The sequence below is a fragment of the Dama dama genome, chromosome 15 (genome assembly GCF_033118175.1).
Source record: "Dama dama isolate Ldn47 chromosome 15, ASM3311817v1, whole genome shotgun sequence".
NCBI lineage: Eukaryota > Metazoa > Chordata > Mammalia > Artiodactyla > Cervidae > Dama > Dama dama.
The window spans coordinates 78,845,253-78,861,659 of NC_083695.1; the positions used below are offsets into that span (position 1 = coordinate 78,845,253).

A 16,407-nucleotide genomic window follows, 5' to 3' on the forward strand; every position below is an offset into this window, starting at 1 on the left:
CCACCTCCCAAGAGCCAATAAGTTTTAGAGCAAGACATACCACGCAAATTCTCCAGCAACGCAGGAACATAGCCCTGAACATCAACATACAGGCTGCCCAAGGTCACACCTAACACATAGACCCATCTCAAAACTAAAATTAAAAAATATTAAAATGAATTTCTCCTGTTTTTTTTTTTTTTTTTTTTTTTTACTTTTTGAAATGTGGCTATTAGAAAATTTGAAATTCTGTTATGTGACTTGCATGCCTTATATTTTCGTTCTATAAAATTAGAGTTGACGAGATGGTTCCAGACCTAATTCAGGAACTCAGGTGCAGAGTGAGTTGAAGTAGGATGGGTAAGATTTGAGTTAGGCACACTCACACATACCCACATTCTAATCCCTTAAATAATTTAGTTAACCTGAGTAATAGCCTTTGGCTACTCAGGTGGCTCAGTGGGTAAAGAATCCACCTGTGATACAGGAGATGCCAGAGACGCAGGTTCGATCCCTGGATTGGGAAGATCCCCTGGAGGAGTGAATGGCAACCCACTCCAGTATTCTTGCCAGGAGAATCCCATGGACAGAGGACCCTGGTGGGCTACAGTCCATGGGATCACACAGAGTTGAACATGGCTGAAGCAACTGAGCATGCATGTACACATGCATGGCAAGTAATAGCTTCATAGATTTTTAAAAAATATTTAATTTTAGAAGAGGTTTAGATTTATAGAGAAATCACAAAAATAATACAGAGAATTCCTGTGTAGTCCATGTCTGGTTTCCTCTATTGTTAACTTCTTATATTAATATGATACATTTCTTGCAGCCAGTAAGCCTGTGTTGCTACTTATTATTAACTGAAGTCCATACTTTATTCATATTTCCTTAGTTTTCTTTAGTGTCTTTTTACTATTCTAGGGTCCAGTCCAGGGTACTACAAATCACTTGTAGTAGTCATGACTCCTCAGGTTCCTCTTAGTTGTGACAGTTTCACAGCCCTTTCTTTGTTTTTGATGACTTTACAGTTTAGACAAATACTGACCAACTGTTTTATAAATGTTCCTCAGTTAGGATTTGCCAGATGTTTTTCTCATCATCAGACTAGGGTTGTAAGTTTTTGAGAGGAAGACCACAGAGGTAAACCACCGTTTTCATCACATCATGTCAGGAATTCACACTGTAAGGTAACTTAGCAGTCTTGATATTAACTTTGACCACCTGGCTTAGGTAGTATTTGTCAGGTTCATCTACTGTAAAGTTACTCTTTTCCCTCTTTTCCATATTCTTAGAAGGAAATCATATGCATAGTCCACACTTAAGGAGTAGGGGATCATGCTTCATCCCCTTGAAGGCTGAGGATTTATGTAAATTATTTGGACTACTTCTATATGATTCTTCTAGAGAGATTTGTCCATTCTCCTCCCCTTGTTAATCCAGTCATTTATATGCACAGACTCATTTATACTTTGTGTTGTATTCCAATACCACTTTATTTTTCTGCTCAGATTATTGCAACTTTGACCATTGGAATTCCTTCCAGCCGACTTTTGTGTCATTTTGATATATGCCCATCAGTGGTTTTTTTTTTTCCTCCCCTTATTAGCATTTTCTTACTTTCTGATATTATAAGATACTCCAGAATCATCCTGTATTTTTTGTATACCAGTCCTTGAATCAGCAGCTATTTCTCCAAGGAGTCCTCTTTCCTTTTATTGAAAAATGGTGTTAGAAACCAAGATCTGGACACTAGGTGTGCACGTTGGTACTGAGGTTTTATTACTTCTGGACCCTTTTAGCTGACATAGCAAAGAAAAATGTGTGTATGCTAACATGTATATATACATACTGATAAAGTTTTGTGTATGAGGCTATCTATATTTATAATAAGCTAAGCATGAGTTATATTAATGTCTCCAACTCCAGTCCTTTATTCACACAAGTAGAATGGGTTTGTCTTAATTATTTCTTTCATAAAGAGAAACTTGCCATTCTAAATAGGAAGATTTGCCCCAGGCCCCACTGATACAATTTTTCTTTCTTTCTCTCTCTCTCATGTGTGTGTGTGTGTGTGTGTGTGTGTGTGTGTGTGTGTGTGTGAAATTTGAACAGAATCTGTACTTTAGTTAATAATACTATATTACATGTCAGTTTCCTGTTTGTTTTTTTTACAACATAACATTTCTTTATATTCTCAGAATTGGATTAGAATTTTCAAGCCTCATTCAAAAAATTTTTTAAAATCACTGAGATAGTAAACTCTCTAGACTTTTAGCAGTAATACTAGATGCCAAAATAAATGGAACTATATCAAAGTTTTGGGTGAATATAAATTAGAAATCTAGCATCCTATTCATACTTGGTCAAACAAATGGAACCAAAATGTTATAAATATTTTAGCTAGACAAATATTCATAAAGTTTCTAAAATATATATATATTATATGTACTATATATATGTATGTATACAAAAGCTTTTCTACTACGTTTGATAAAGGCTTGAGAAAGAACAACAAAAAATGAGTTGGAAAAGTTGGAAAACACAAACTAAATTAAACGGGAGTACTGAGTGTGAAATAGAGCAGCCGTGTCTAAAAACAACTGGACTATATGATGACCTTTTACAACTTTTCTTATTCTCTGTGAGTAACAAATATGTTGCTGAATTATAAGACTCATGGATTCATTCAGTAAACACACAGTCAACACCTACCATGTACAACTCTCTGTGCTAAATACAGAAATAGGACAAAGGTGTGTCGAGAATGGCCCCTGTCTTCAAGGAGCTGGAAATGAGGCTGAAGGGAACCAATTACTAATGACCATCAGAGATGCTAGGGCAGAGCACGGAGGTCTAGGAATTCAGAGGCAATAAGATCATGTCCTGGGAGGTCACCTGGAAGGGTAGTGGGATTTAGCAGACAGAAAAGGGGAAGGACTAAATGAGTTGCAGTAAGTGGAGGCGGTGGGCATCTGCTGCTTCAGAAGGCCCAGAATCCTCTGTTCTATCTTCTGAGAGCATCTCCTCAATTTTCCTTTGAGAAATTCTCTAAACCCAGTCTTAGTGGAACTGACAGCCTGCCATGCCCTGTTCAGGTCAAGAAGAAAATACCTTACTCAAGGGAGGACAGTCAGTGAGTTTTCACCAGAAATTGGAATTTGGACTCTGCTTCTGCAGAGACTGTCAGTGAGTTCCTGCTCCTTTGGTTCCCTGAGCCACCGTGTACTGCCCTCCCCGGGCTTGGGAACTCAACGTTTTCCATTGATTCTTCGTTCTTTTTATTCAGTCGCTGTTTCGTGTCTGCTTGCAACCCGATGGACTGCAACATGCCATGCTCTTCTATGCTCCACTACCTCCTGGAGTTTGCTCAAATGCATGTCCATTGACTCGGTGATGCCATCTAACCATCTCATCCTCTGCTGCTCCCTTCTCCTTGTGCCTTCAATGTTTCTCAACATCAGGGTCTTTTCTGATGAGTCGGCTATTTGCATCAGGTGGCCAAAGTATTGGAGCTTCAGCTTTAGCATCAGTCTTTCCAATGAATATTCGGAGCTGATTTCCTTTAGGATTGACTGGTTTGATCTCCTTGCAGTCCAAGGGACTCTCAAGAGTCTTCTCCAGCACCACAATTCAAAAGCATCAGTTCTTTGGCGCGCTGCCTTCTTTGTGGTCCAACTCTCATATCCGTACATGACTTCTGGAAAAACCATAGCTTTAACTTTGTCGACAAAGTGCTGTCTCTGCTTTTTAATATGCTAAGTTTGTCATAGCTTTTCTTCCGAAGAGCAAGCATCTTTTAATTACATGACTTCAGCCACCATCTGCAGTGATTTTGGAGCCCAAGAAAAGAAAATCTGTTACTGCTTCCACTTTTCCCCCGTCTATTTGCCATGTGATGAGACTCTGTGAGCCACCCTGAATTATTCTAATAAATTCTATTTTTGGCTTAGGTTAGCCAGAATCAAGTCTGTTATATTCAGCCAAAGAACCTAAATAGTACCTTGAACAAAGACTTAGGTCAGGGAATAAAATTGGCTTTGATAGTAATGGATAGCATGCAGAGCACATACTAGAGAGCTAGTAGTTGGAAATAAAGTTGGAAAAGTTGCTTGGGTCTGGAATGTGGAGGGCCTTGACTTCCAGGCTCAAGTGATTCAACCAGAGCCACATTTCTGGAAGATTAAATGGGGGAAGAGGGCAGGTATGGTGAAAGTGAAACCAGCGTGGTTGGTAGCATAGCTTCTTTTGTAAATTCTTGTACTCACTGCACTATTTATTCATTTTGCTACCATGTTTTGAGAACTGATTATACATCAGGCTCAGGGCTAGACTGTAGAACTAGGACATGGTTCCTGTCTTCCCAGAGCCTCCAAGGTAGAAGATAAATCAGACCTGTGAGTGTGAGAGATAAATCATGAGGCTTATGTAAGAGATGTAGGAATTTTCTATAAGAGCAAGTAATTAATTCTTCTGTTGGGTTAGAAAAAACTTCAAAGAGCTGGTGATTTCTGGGGAGAGATAAATGGGCTGATAGACTTGGAATGGGGATAAGGATAATTTTTCTGAAAGTATCTGCTAGAACATGTCTCTCCTAGAATGGAGCGCTGTGGTTGGGTTATAGCTTGATTGTGGTACGGTTTGAAGAAATCACATACAGATATTTAGCACTTCACAAATTAGAAGTAATTCCTCTTGCATCAACTTATTTCAGCTAAAAAGAGTCCAGTAGATGTTTTTAATTTCCAGTTTAGAGAGTATATACCAAGTCTCAGCTAAAAACTCTTTCTTACTCAAGATCCCATAACCATGAGTAGATAATAGTTTGGGGTTTAGAATCAGTAGTTCTGACTTCACATATTTCTTCCATTACATTCAACTCTTAATGAGAGCACAATTTTTTAAAGGATGGTAAGATCTTGCTCAGTTGTAGGAATTGTCATATGTCACTTTCAGTTTTTTAGTTTGTGGATTTTTGTCTTGTTGTTATATATGACTTTTTTAATATGTGACTTTTAAGTTGTACTCATGAGTACATTATTCCCAGTTTATTAAATTCATAGTTTGCAGATTCCTCATGCCACCCGTAAATCTGTTGTTGACACAGGCTCTTCTAAACAGCAAAATAACTTTTGGTTTTTCTTAAAAATGTTACAGCATCTCTTCAGTACTCTACAGGATTATGTATTTCCAGATCGCCTATAATCAGTGTCTTACAGTGTTTCCTAACCCACCAAAGAAGAATATGGCCGTTGCCTGATATGCTAATTCTTTACTCTGATTGATCAGAAAGGAAAAAAAGATATATAAAAATAGAAGTTTTTAAGTATTAAGTTTATCTGTAACCTTAGCAATTCTTTGATATTATTGTTTGTTTCAGATGAGAAGAAACAGATGGTTGCAAATGTGGAGAAACAGCTTGAAGAAGCGAAAGAACTGGTACGTACAGACTTAGTAATATATTTAAAAGACAACCAAAGCCATTTAGTCTGATGCCTTCCTCTAAGCCTCATTTATGCATTGGAGAAATGTGAAACATACCTGATAAACAGTTCATGATTAAGAATTCATCAGTGTCTACATTGAAGAGAATTTAATAGCTTCTTGGGATTTTATTCCTCTTAGTAAAGGTGAGTCATTAAATGCCCACTTTGAATTTTTATCACTTCACAATACCTTTCATAATAGCTATAAATAGGTAACCCTGGCTAAAGGTGTGTTAGGTACCAGACATGGGTTAAGCATGTTATTTGCTTTATACTATTTAATTTTCACAAAATCTCTATGAGACAGGAACTGTTTGTCAAAAACTGTTAAGGATCGAGATTTTCCCTACTTGCCCATTCACAGGTGAGCTTGCCACAATCTCAAGGATGCTGATAGAAGACATTAGATTCCTACGTCAGAGACAAAAGGCTTTTATTACTCACAGAAAAGCTGCTGCCAAAATTTCAGCAGGCTTATGTCAGTTCCCTGAGCCCCAGTTGCCAAGGGGCTGATGCATGTTTGCCTAGAAAAATGACTACACATCAGTGGATTATCTTATAGGAGAGAAATGTGGGGCCTGGGAAGGATACTGCTTTATAGCAGCCTGTAAGCAAGCCTGCTCTTTGCCCCAAGGGACACATTGTTTCCTACCCCCAGATTGCTCCCTGCCTGGGAAAAGAGTGATCAGGGCCTTGCATTCTTAGTGTTGCAGCAAGACACGTAGAAGTGTGAGAGATACACAGAGGAGCATCATTACCCCCATTTTGTAGATGGGAATACTGAGGCTTAGACAGATTAATTAACTTGTCTGTGGTCCCACACCCAGTTAGTGCTTGAGCTTTAACTCACCCACTACTTTTGATACTAATAAATTCTCAAATCAAGGAGCAAAAAGTATTGAAATATATTGTGTCCTAATTTGGGGTTTTGAAGACTTGTATTACAAGTATGATTCGTCTTGTTCCTGCATTGTGATCCTAAATGAGGGTGTTGCTTTTCTCCACACTGGAGGGTACCACTTGGTGTTCCTTCAGTACGATATAGTTACTACAGTTTCCCGAAGTGTGTTTCTGTTAACTGGTGTTGCCTGTCCAGACAAGTTTGGAAAACTGTAGCTTAAACACAATTCTCCAATTACGGGTCTTTTTTTGGTTATTATTGGTTTGGCCAAAAAATTCATTCACTTATTTTCATAAGATGTTATAGAAAAACCTGAATGAATGTTTTAGGCCAACCCAATATTTTTCTACTGAGTTTCTCTCAGTAAAGAATCCACAGTAATAGTAAGGCTCAGCAGTAAAGAATCCGCCTGTAATACAATGCACTGCATGAGACGCAGGTTTAATCTCTGGGTCGGGAAAATCCTCTGGAGAAGGAAATGGCAACCCCCTCCAGTATTCTTGCCTGGAGAGTTCCATGGACAGAGGAGCCTGGCAGGCTACAGTCCATGGGGTTGCAAAAGAGTTGGACATGACCGAGCAACTAAACATTGACAACAGCAATATGTTTCTGTAGAACTTTCTTAGACTCTTAGGTTGTATTGAGGCATGATGAATGTCTCCAAAGGACTCTAAGGGGTGGCACTCCAAGCTAGTTTGCCTGAGTAGCAGGGCCATACACGGCAGGCCTGCTGCTCAAGACGGGTGGGGGGTTCTGAGGAGTAGGTGATTGTAGCTCCCCCTTACACCGCAGACACTTCCTTTCGTGTCTGTGAGTGCTCAGGCAGCAAGCTGCAGAGCTGCTGCTCCATCTTGCCCATCTCCGGTTCTTTTCTAGCTGTCAGAACGCCTGTGCATTCCATACCCTGTAAAAGTGAAAGTGAAAGTCACTCAGTCATGTCCAACTCTTTGTGACCCAATTCTCCAAGCCGGGATACTGGAGGGGATAGCCTTGACCTTCTCCAGGGGATCATCCCAACCCAGGGATCAAACGCAGGTCTCCCGCGTTGCAGGCAGATTCTTTACCAGCTGAGCCACCAGGGAAGCTGAAGAATGCTGGATCTTCCTGACCCAGGAATCGCACTGGGGCCTCCTGCATTGCAGGTGGATTCTTTACCAACCGAGCTGTCTGGGGAGCCCCCACTCCGTAAGAGATACTTCTCATCTCCCTGTCTCTGCAGGAGCAGCTTTATCCTAACTCCTCAGCCTCTCATGTTTGCTTCTGTTTTGAAAGTTGCTTGTTTTTTTCCAAATTCTTTTCTCTTTCCTTTCTTTTTTACAATCAACTGTTTTCCTCCTGCTTCCTGGCCTTCATGTACGAAGACTGAACTTTGATATGCCATAGCTGCCAACCAAGACGCTTCTTCCTTCTGGTTGGTATGCTTACCATACATAGTGCATGCTCAGTTACTCAGTCGTGTCCGACTCCTTGCAATCCCTTGGGCTGTAGCCCACCAGTCTCCCCTGCCTATGGGGTTCTCCAGGCAAGAATACTGGAGTGGGGTGTCATGTCCTTCTCCAGGGGATCTTCCCGACCCAGGGATCAAACCTGGGTCTCCTGCATTGCAGGCAGATTCTTTACCACTGAGCCACCAGGGAAGCACAACTGGTCAATTCTTTGGATCGTGGGTTAACTGCTTAGCTTGTTGTTAGATTCTCAGGAGCAGGGTATTTGTTTGTCTTTGCCATAAAAGTCTATGTTTTGGTTCATTAGTTTGCCTTCTTTTGGAGACATTGATTTACATGAAGATGTTAGAAAGCTTCTTTCCTAATAACCAAAGTTTCACTATACCAAGAACTGTAAAATGTGCTTATACCCCTGTGGAGCTTATGGTCATCTCCAGTTGTTACTAATATGAAGAGTTTTGTCTTACATGTGTGATTCTGTTTGTTTAAAATGTCTAGGCAGCTGACTTAATTCTGATGGCATGCTTGTTAAGGACACACATCATTATATATACTATGTTTTTGATGAGGACCCTAGGAAAAGAACTTCATTATGATTTTCCTTGTTAGGATTAGTTGTATTTCTTTTGAACAATTTGTATTAATCTCTCGGACACTGCATGTCTCATAATTACCATGTCTTCCACTTGACATTGGCCATGTGAATGTTGTGACAGTATAAAACTAGTAGTATCACTCTTGTTTCTGGTTTCATTTCAAGTGTTTGTCCTGTGTTACCTTTTTCTTTGTCTTACCTTAGTTAGAATGTCCTTATCAAATGCCTGAAACAGAAATGTAGCTAACACTCGGATTTTCTGTTACATGTGCTTTTGCGGTTGTTTATCTGGATGGTCCTGCTCAACCTTTCTAGAGCTCAGTCCTTAATGACAATTTCAGAGAAGTGCTCTAAATAATTGCGTTGCTGGGTAACTGATGTATTGGCGCTTCATATTTACGCTGAGATATGGCAATAAGTTAAATAGTTACTGCTTAAATCAAGGCTAATTAAAACTTTTTTCCTTTATAAAAATTAAAGATTGTGAGTTGAAACTTTTTTTTTAAATTTTGTTTATCTGAGTTCTATTATTTTTACTCAGACTCTTAACACCAGACAAGTAAGAGTTGTATTCGTGCCAAGTGTGTAATGTTTATGGAAATAATTTATTCGGGCTGTTTACTTTGAGAGGCAAAATATCTGGCAGCATTTTTAGATGTGAGTTTATTAGACATGGCCTGAGCCAATTTGTAGTTGTTGGTTTTTATTTTTTAATGCCAAGTATACATAAGCTATCTTTGACACCTTACATGATGCTTGCTGTCTTTCTACTTCATCATCAGTAATCACCACTCCTATTATCCACGGTAGTTGAGTAATTACCAAGTAAAAGATACTGTTCTAAGCACATTATAGGAATTACCCTGTTTAATCTTTACAGTTGTCTTACAAAAGACATACTATTTTTTTAGAAATGAGATGAGTGAGACCCAGAGAAGTTAAGAAGCCTGTCCAAACTTGCATAACTAGCAAGCAGTGGAGCCTATGATGTGAACACAGGTGTCTGACTTGAAAGCCTGTTTTCTTAACCATCTATTTCAATATTGCCTCCCATGAAATGCTCACGTGTTGTATCCAGGTTGTTATAAATTGCCCTGCTGTGATTTCACTGAGCTTTGTGCAATTTAATATGTTACTATATCCATTTAGGTCCATATCCACCTGGTTATAAAGTATGATGTTGGAGGTCATGATCACATATTGGTTGGCATATGTATTTCCTAATCAGAAAAGACTTTCCAGGAGAATTTTCACCAAACAACTGAGACTGGGCTGATATTTCATAGAGTAACTGTAGAATTCATGGTTTGGTGTATCGTCTCATAGTCCTAGTGGTTTGAGGTCGGAAGACCAGACCAGTTTGGGTTGGATGATAGGGTACTCTGCAGACAGTAAAATCATTATCACGGAGGGTGTTTGGCTTAATGCACATGGTTTTAAAAGTTCTTGACAGAGTAAACACTTTGGCACTCTCTGTGTCACTTGGCAAGTCCTCAGGAGCTGTTTATTGACCTTAACAAAAACGGAGCACAAAAGTGGTCCCAGTGTTCACTTGACCACAGGCAGTTTGCTCCCTGGGCCTGGTTCCTCAAGTTGTAAAATGAGGACTTGGAGTTAAATCCTTTCAGCTCTCAGCATCTAGTCACGTGAAGAGTAAGCAGATGGTTTAAACCACGGTTTTCTCTCACCCTTCCAGCTGGAACAGATGGATTTGGAAGTCCGAGAGATACCTCCCCAAAGTCGAGGGATGTACAGCAACAGGATGAGAAGCTACAAGCAAGAAATGGGAAAACTCGAGACAGACTTCGTGAGTCTGATTCAGTCCTTTATTATACTTGCCAATCTTTACAGTGATTGTCATTTTTTTTTTTAATTGCTTCCCCCACACATCTTAGTCAGCATTAAGTATGTCGTCCTTAGGAGCTTGTGCCAAAGACATGCAACAGCTTCCATTGTATTGCTTGTAGAGCTGGCTAATGATGGACTTGAAGGTATGTTCGATTCCTGACTCACAAAATAGACCCAGGTCATGTGGTTTTTGAGTTTGGATGGTATTTATTGATATTTAGCATTTATCAGAATTCTGAAATCTAATTTGGGGCCTTTCAGAGTTTGCAGGTTTTAAGCTGCATTGTTCATGGATGAACTTCAGGGACTTGTGAATGAGCTGAAATTATATCAGTATATTTGGATGTGTGTTTCTATATGTATATTTTTCTAAGATAGGCTTCATAGCCTTTATTACCAGAGTTTTAAAAGGATACATTACACTTCTCCCCTTCAGGAGCTCAATTAATAGTTTATATAAAAGGTCCTTTGTATTGAGTGTCTTATGAGAATATTTAGCTTTCTCTTCCTATGTATCTGACTTTCAACTCCACCCACCATTAGCAAATTTAAGAATATAAATTTAAAGATATTCACATTAAAATTGTTAGTAATTAGAAGGTAATAGTAGCAGAAAGATACAGGTGAGCAATTCCACTTCTGGGTATATACTCCAGAAAATTGAAAGCAGGATCTTGAAGAGATTTGTGTTATTATGGCAATACCCAAAGATGGAAGCAACCCAAAAAGAAAGAAAGAAAGGAAGAAAGAAATGAAGTTGCTCAGTCATGTCCAATGTCCGACTCTTTATGACCCCATGGACTGTAGCCTACCAGGCTCCTCTGTCCATGGGATTCTCCAGGCAAGAATACTGGAATGGGTTGCCATTTCCTTCTCCAGCGGATCTTCCTGACCCTGGAATCAAACCCCGGTCTCCCGCATTGCAGGCAGACGCTTTACCCTCTGAGCCACCAGGGAGGCCCCATAGTGTGCGTTAGCAGGTGAGTGGATGAACACAATGTGGTGTCTGCATGGACTATTAATGCAGCCTTGAAGATGCAGGACAGTCTGACATACGTTATGGCATGGATGGACACCGAGAACATTATGCTAAGTTAAGTAAGCCAGTCACAAAAGACAAATTCTTCGTTTCCACTTGTATGAGGCACTTAAAGTAGAAAGTAGATTGGTGGTTGCCAAGCGCTGAGGGAAGGAGAACTGGGCAGCTACTGTTTCATGGCTGTAGAATTTCAGTTTTGTGGCGTGAAAAGCTGTAGAAATTGGTTGCTCAGCCATGTGAATATATTTCACTGCATTGAACTATACACTTAACATTGGTGAAGATGGTAAATTTTGTATGTATTTTACCACAATTAAAATTTTAAAAAGTGTAGATGAAGAAAGATCTGAGCTTACCATACCATGAGTGACTGGAGTCAGGTGTGGGCATGTAAGCCGACTGTATTTCCGACGCTGGGGTCCAAATTTATAAAGAAAGTTGAGAATTTATAAGGACCCTTCTGCCTGTTTCCTCCACACCTGTTTCACTTTTGGAAACCACATTTCCTAGACCACAGTGTACTCTCCCACTGCAAGACCAATGGTACTGAGTCTCATAAAAATTTCACCTGGAGTCTGGAAGTAGGGTGACTTGCAGTTTTGCATATTTGTTTTACATTATCATGGGTAGTTGCCTGAGAAGCTGAGTCTGGGTATGTCAATGACTCTGATGCAATTACTTTTTAAGTTGCACGCCTATTAATTAAAAAGAAAAATCGGAATCTACAGTAGGCCTAAATTCAGGAAAGAAATGTAACTGCCTCACTTCTGCAGTTTGTACTAGATAAAACTTTCCCTGCTTGTAAAAGTTAGGTTCCCTTAGCAAGAGTGTGAGAGATGATGAGAAAATTGGATTGATTTAAGAATCTGATAACTTAAAATTGTACTTCTAATTAAAATTAATGTTTTAATATAAATGATTAAAGTAAAATAAATATATATAAGGATTATTTTAGTTTGTTTACCTCATCTCTATGAAGTGCTTTTCTAAAGATTTTCTTCTCTTGGTTTATAAAACAACTAAGCACATTAGTCTGCTAGCATTGCCATACAATGTACCCCAAACGGGGTGGCTTAAACAACAAAAATGTATCTCCTTGACGTTCTGGAGTCTAGAAGTCCAAAATCAAAGTGTTGTAAGGATTTGTTTCTTATGAGGCCTCTCTCTGTAGCTTGTGGATGGCCGTCTTCTCCCTGTGTCTCCACAGTCTGTATGTGTTTATGTTCTAATTTCTTCTTCTCATACAGAAACCGGTTGTATTAGATTAAGGCTCACCCCAATGACCTCATTTTATTTCATTTAACTCTTTAAAGACCCCCGGCTCCACGTACAGTCACATTCTGAAGTGTTAAGGGTTAGACTTCAACACATGAAATGGGGGGACATGATTCAACCCATAACACTAAATTTGGAGAAGGAAATGGCGACCCACTTCAGTATTCTTGCCTGGAACAACATCCCATGAATGGAGGAGCATGGTGGGCTACAGTCCATGGGGTCGCAAAGAGTCGGACACAACTGAGCAACTTCACTGCACTGCAACACTAAATTTAGTTTTAATCTTTTCTTCTTAATTTTTTTTTTTCAGAAGTTAAGTTGCTTTTATGGCTTCTAAGTCAGCTAACTCAGTGTTAAGAATTTTTTCCCTAACAACTGTAATCTTGAGTAGAGTCCTTCAGGTATTTGGATATCACATAGGTAAACATTCTTCAGGTGTCTCTTCTGTTATGAAGAAAAATGGAATGAATAACTATGAACTAAACATTTATTCTCTGGGTGATCATTAAGATTCTTGTGTTTATTTGTGTATTTGCTACACAGTTCCCTCCTACTGTGTCAGGAGACATCCTTCACCACCACCACCATCATCAGCGCCTTGTATGTGATTCACAGTTTATAAAGTGCTTTACCATTTCATTTCATTTTATTGTATAAAAAGTAGACAGAACAGCTGTAGATTACTATCCCCGGTTTACACACGATAAAACAAAGAGGTCCAACTTGATTATGGATTGCATCCAACAAATGGTTTTTTTTTTTCCTTTATTTTTGGCTGTGTTGGGCCTTTGTTGGTGCACACTGGCTTTCTCTAGTTGTGGCGAGTGAGGGCTGCTCTCCAGTTATGGTGCTTCTGGATTGCAGTGGCTTCTCTTCTTGCAGAGTGCAGCCCCTCGATGTGCAGGCTCTGGAGTTGCAGACGAGGGCCCAGTAGTTGCAGTCTGCAGGCTCTAGAGCACAGGTTCAGTAGTTGTGGCACATGAGCTTAGTTGCTCCACTGCATGTGGAATCTTCTTAGACTAGGGATCGAACCCACATCCCTGCATTGGCAGGCAGGTTCTTAACCCACTGGACCACCAAGGAAGTCCTCAAGAGATCTTTCTCAAGCTCTGTAGTAATCAGGCAGTGTCCTGGGTGCTGGGAAAAAAAGCCATGATTAAGAGATCAAGTTCTTGCTCTTATGGAATTTATATTGTAGTAGGAATGAGGAGAAGCAAGTAAATGCATATATCTTAATTTCAGATAGGGATAAATTCTATAAATAAGGTGAGTAAGTTGATAGTGACCAGCAGGGCTGTTGTGACTGTTTTTGCTTGGGTGTTCTCTGCTTGAGTGGGGGAGGGAGAGGGGTGCATGTGGTTACGGAGGGAAACAGAAGAATGATCAGTAAGGGCATTGTCGGTGTAGTAAAGACCTTGGCTTTTCCTCTGTCTTGATTGGAAGTGATTCTAGGACTTTGAGAAGTAAGTGGTCCTTTGCCTCCTGTTTTACAGTTTTGTCCACTTTACCATTTTTGTCACATGAGGTATTTGAATAGAATGTAGAAAATATTTACATAATTCCCTTTTAACTCTTATTTTCTTCTTACATTTAATTCTTTTATTTTTTAATGGAATGACATATCTTCTTAAAGATGTTGGATTACTTTGTTATACTAATATGTCTAGAAGTATTGAATCCCAAGAAAAAGTAGTGGAGATGTTCCTTCATCTTTTATTTGCAATGTTTATTGCAAATGAAGAAATTCTCTCATTGCCCTTGTACTATCAAGACCTTGGGGGAACATCTATGCTGGTGGGGAAAGGCAGAGGACAACTCAACACTTTTTTCTTCAACCCCATTGCCTACTTACTTTCTTTTTTCTGGCCCTCTGCCCATCCTTCAGCTGCCTGGATTCTTCAGGCTTCTTTCCCACTTAACCCACTGTCTCACTCCTTGTGTTATCGCTCCTGTGACTTCAATGACCACAGCTATATTCTCTTGCATTTCTCACAGAGACCTCCCTCCAGCTCTCAATTCATACTCCTTACTATTTACTGGGCACTTCTAATCCAGGGTCCTTTAAACCTTAAATTTGACAATGCTAGTCATTTCAGCATGAGCTTTAGTTTTTCCCTCTTTATCTTCTTGCACATCCAGTTGGTCACTGAGAGTTAACAATCCTCCCACTTAAATATTTCCTGCTTTCATCACCACCACTGGAAGCCTTCATGTTTCTCAGTCTGGATGATTGTGTAGCCTTTTCTTCTTCTATTCTTCTGCCAACCTAAACCACCCTTCTCTCCACTCTGGAATGATCTTTCTAACACCTTGATCTGAATATGTCTCACTGTTCCACAAAATTCTACAGAGTTCTCATTGCCTGCTGAATCAAATTCAGGTCAACGTCTAGGCTTTCTGTCTTGTTCCATTGTTTCTTTGCATGTCTAGTAATTTTATTAGTTCAGTTCAGTTCAGTCGCTCAGTCATGTCTGACTCTTTGCGACCCCATGAACCCCAGCACGCCAGACCTCCCTGTCCATCACCAACTCCTGGAATCCACCCAAACCTATGTCCATCGAGTCAGTGATGTCATCCACCCATCTCATCCTCTGTCGTCCCCTTCTCCTCCTGCCTCCAATCCCTCCCAGCATCAGGGTCTTTTTCAGTGAGTCAACTCTTCTCATGAGGTGGCCAAAGTATTGGAGTTTCAGCTTCAGCATCAGTCCTTCCAATGAACACCCAGGACTGATCTCCTTTAGGATGGACTGGTCTGATCTCCTTGCAGTCCAAGGGACTCTGAAGTCTTCTCCAGGATGTACCTGATATTGTGGATCTTTGTTAAAAAGCCTGCAATTGTTTTCCTGTGGAATAGTGCCTCTCAATCTTTTTTTTTTTTTTGTTCTCACCCCACTAAGGAACTTTTTAAGACTTTTTTCTAATTGTTCCTCTCTCCCCCAGGAAATTGTAATACCATGAATATACTGTGTATCTGTATCTGTTTATGTAATGTGGCCCTTTGTAAGGCCATGCATCTTTGTAATATTTCAAATTCTTCATCTTCCCGAGTGGGCTTCCTTAGTAGCTCAGTGGTAAAGAATCCACTTGCCAATGCTGGAGACATGTATTTGATTCCAGGGTCTGGAAGATCCCCTGGAGAAGGAAATGGCAACCCAGTCCAGTATTCTTGCCCGAAAAATTCCATGGACAGAGGACCCTGGAGGGGCTACAGTCCATGGGGTCACAAAACAGTCAGATGAGACTTACTGACTAAACAGTATCTTCCCAAGAAGCAGTTTTACCCTCTGGGCATAATATCACCCCTGATGACAGTGCATGTTGTAGAGAATGTTGTCCTTTATTTGGGCAAGCAGATGACTTGCTAATAGACCCTTTCAAAGCTTACTGTGTTCGTTGCTCAGTCAGGCTCCTCTGTCCATGGGATTCTCCTGGCAAGAATACTGGAGTGGGTAGCCATTCCCTTCTCTAGGGGATCTTCCCAACCCAGGGATTGAACCAGTGTCTCCTACATTCCAGGCAGATTCTTTACTGTCTGAGCCACCAGGGAAGCAACTACCGCACAATTGTACTCATCTCACATGCTAGTGAAGTAATGCTCAAAATTCTCCAAACGAGGCTTCAGCAATACGTGAACCATGAACTTCCAGATGTTCAAGCTGGTTTTAGAAAAGGCAGAGGAACCAGAGATCAAATTGCCAACGTCCGCTGGATCATCAAAAAAGCAAGAGAGTTCCAGAAACATCTATTTCTGCTTTATTGACTATGCCAAAGCCTTTGACTGTGTGGATCACAATAAAATGTGGAAAATTCTGAAAGAGATGGGAATACCAGACCAC

At 40.1% G+C, this 16,407-nt stretch overlaps 1 protein-coding gene across 11 annotated transcripts in view; it reads left to right on the forward strand.

Annotated features, from left to right (window-relative positions):
• VTI1A (vesicle transport through interaction with t-SNAREs 1A) overlaps positions 1-16,407 on the forward strand; it is a 368,978-nt gene that overhangs the window by 5,424 nt on the left and 347,147 nt on the right. For all 11 annotated transcript variants that reach the window (XR_009696149.1, XM_061162659.1, XM_061162654.1 and 8 more), the window contains exons 2-3: positions 5,360-5,418; positions 10,103-10,213. Coding sequence is in view for 10 of the 11 variants with exons in the window: in XM_061162659.1 (XP_061018642.1) it covers positions 5,360-5,418; positions 10,103-10,213 (170 nt within the window). In the remaining variant the exon portion in view is untranslated. The remainder of the gene's footprint in view (positions 1-5,359; positions 5,419-10,102; positions 10,214-16,407) is intronic.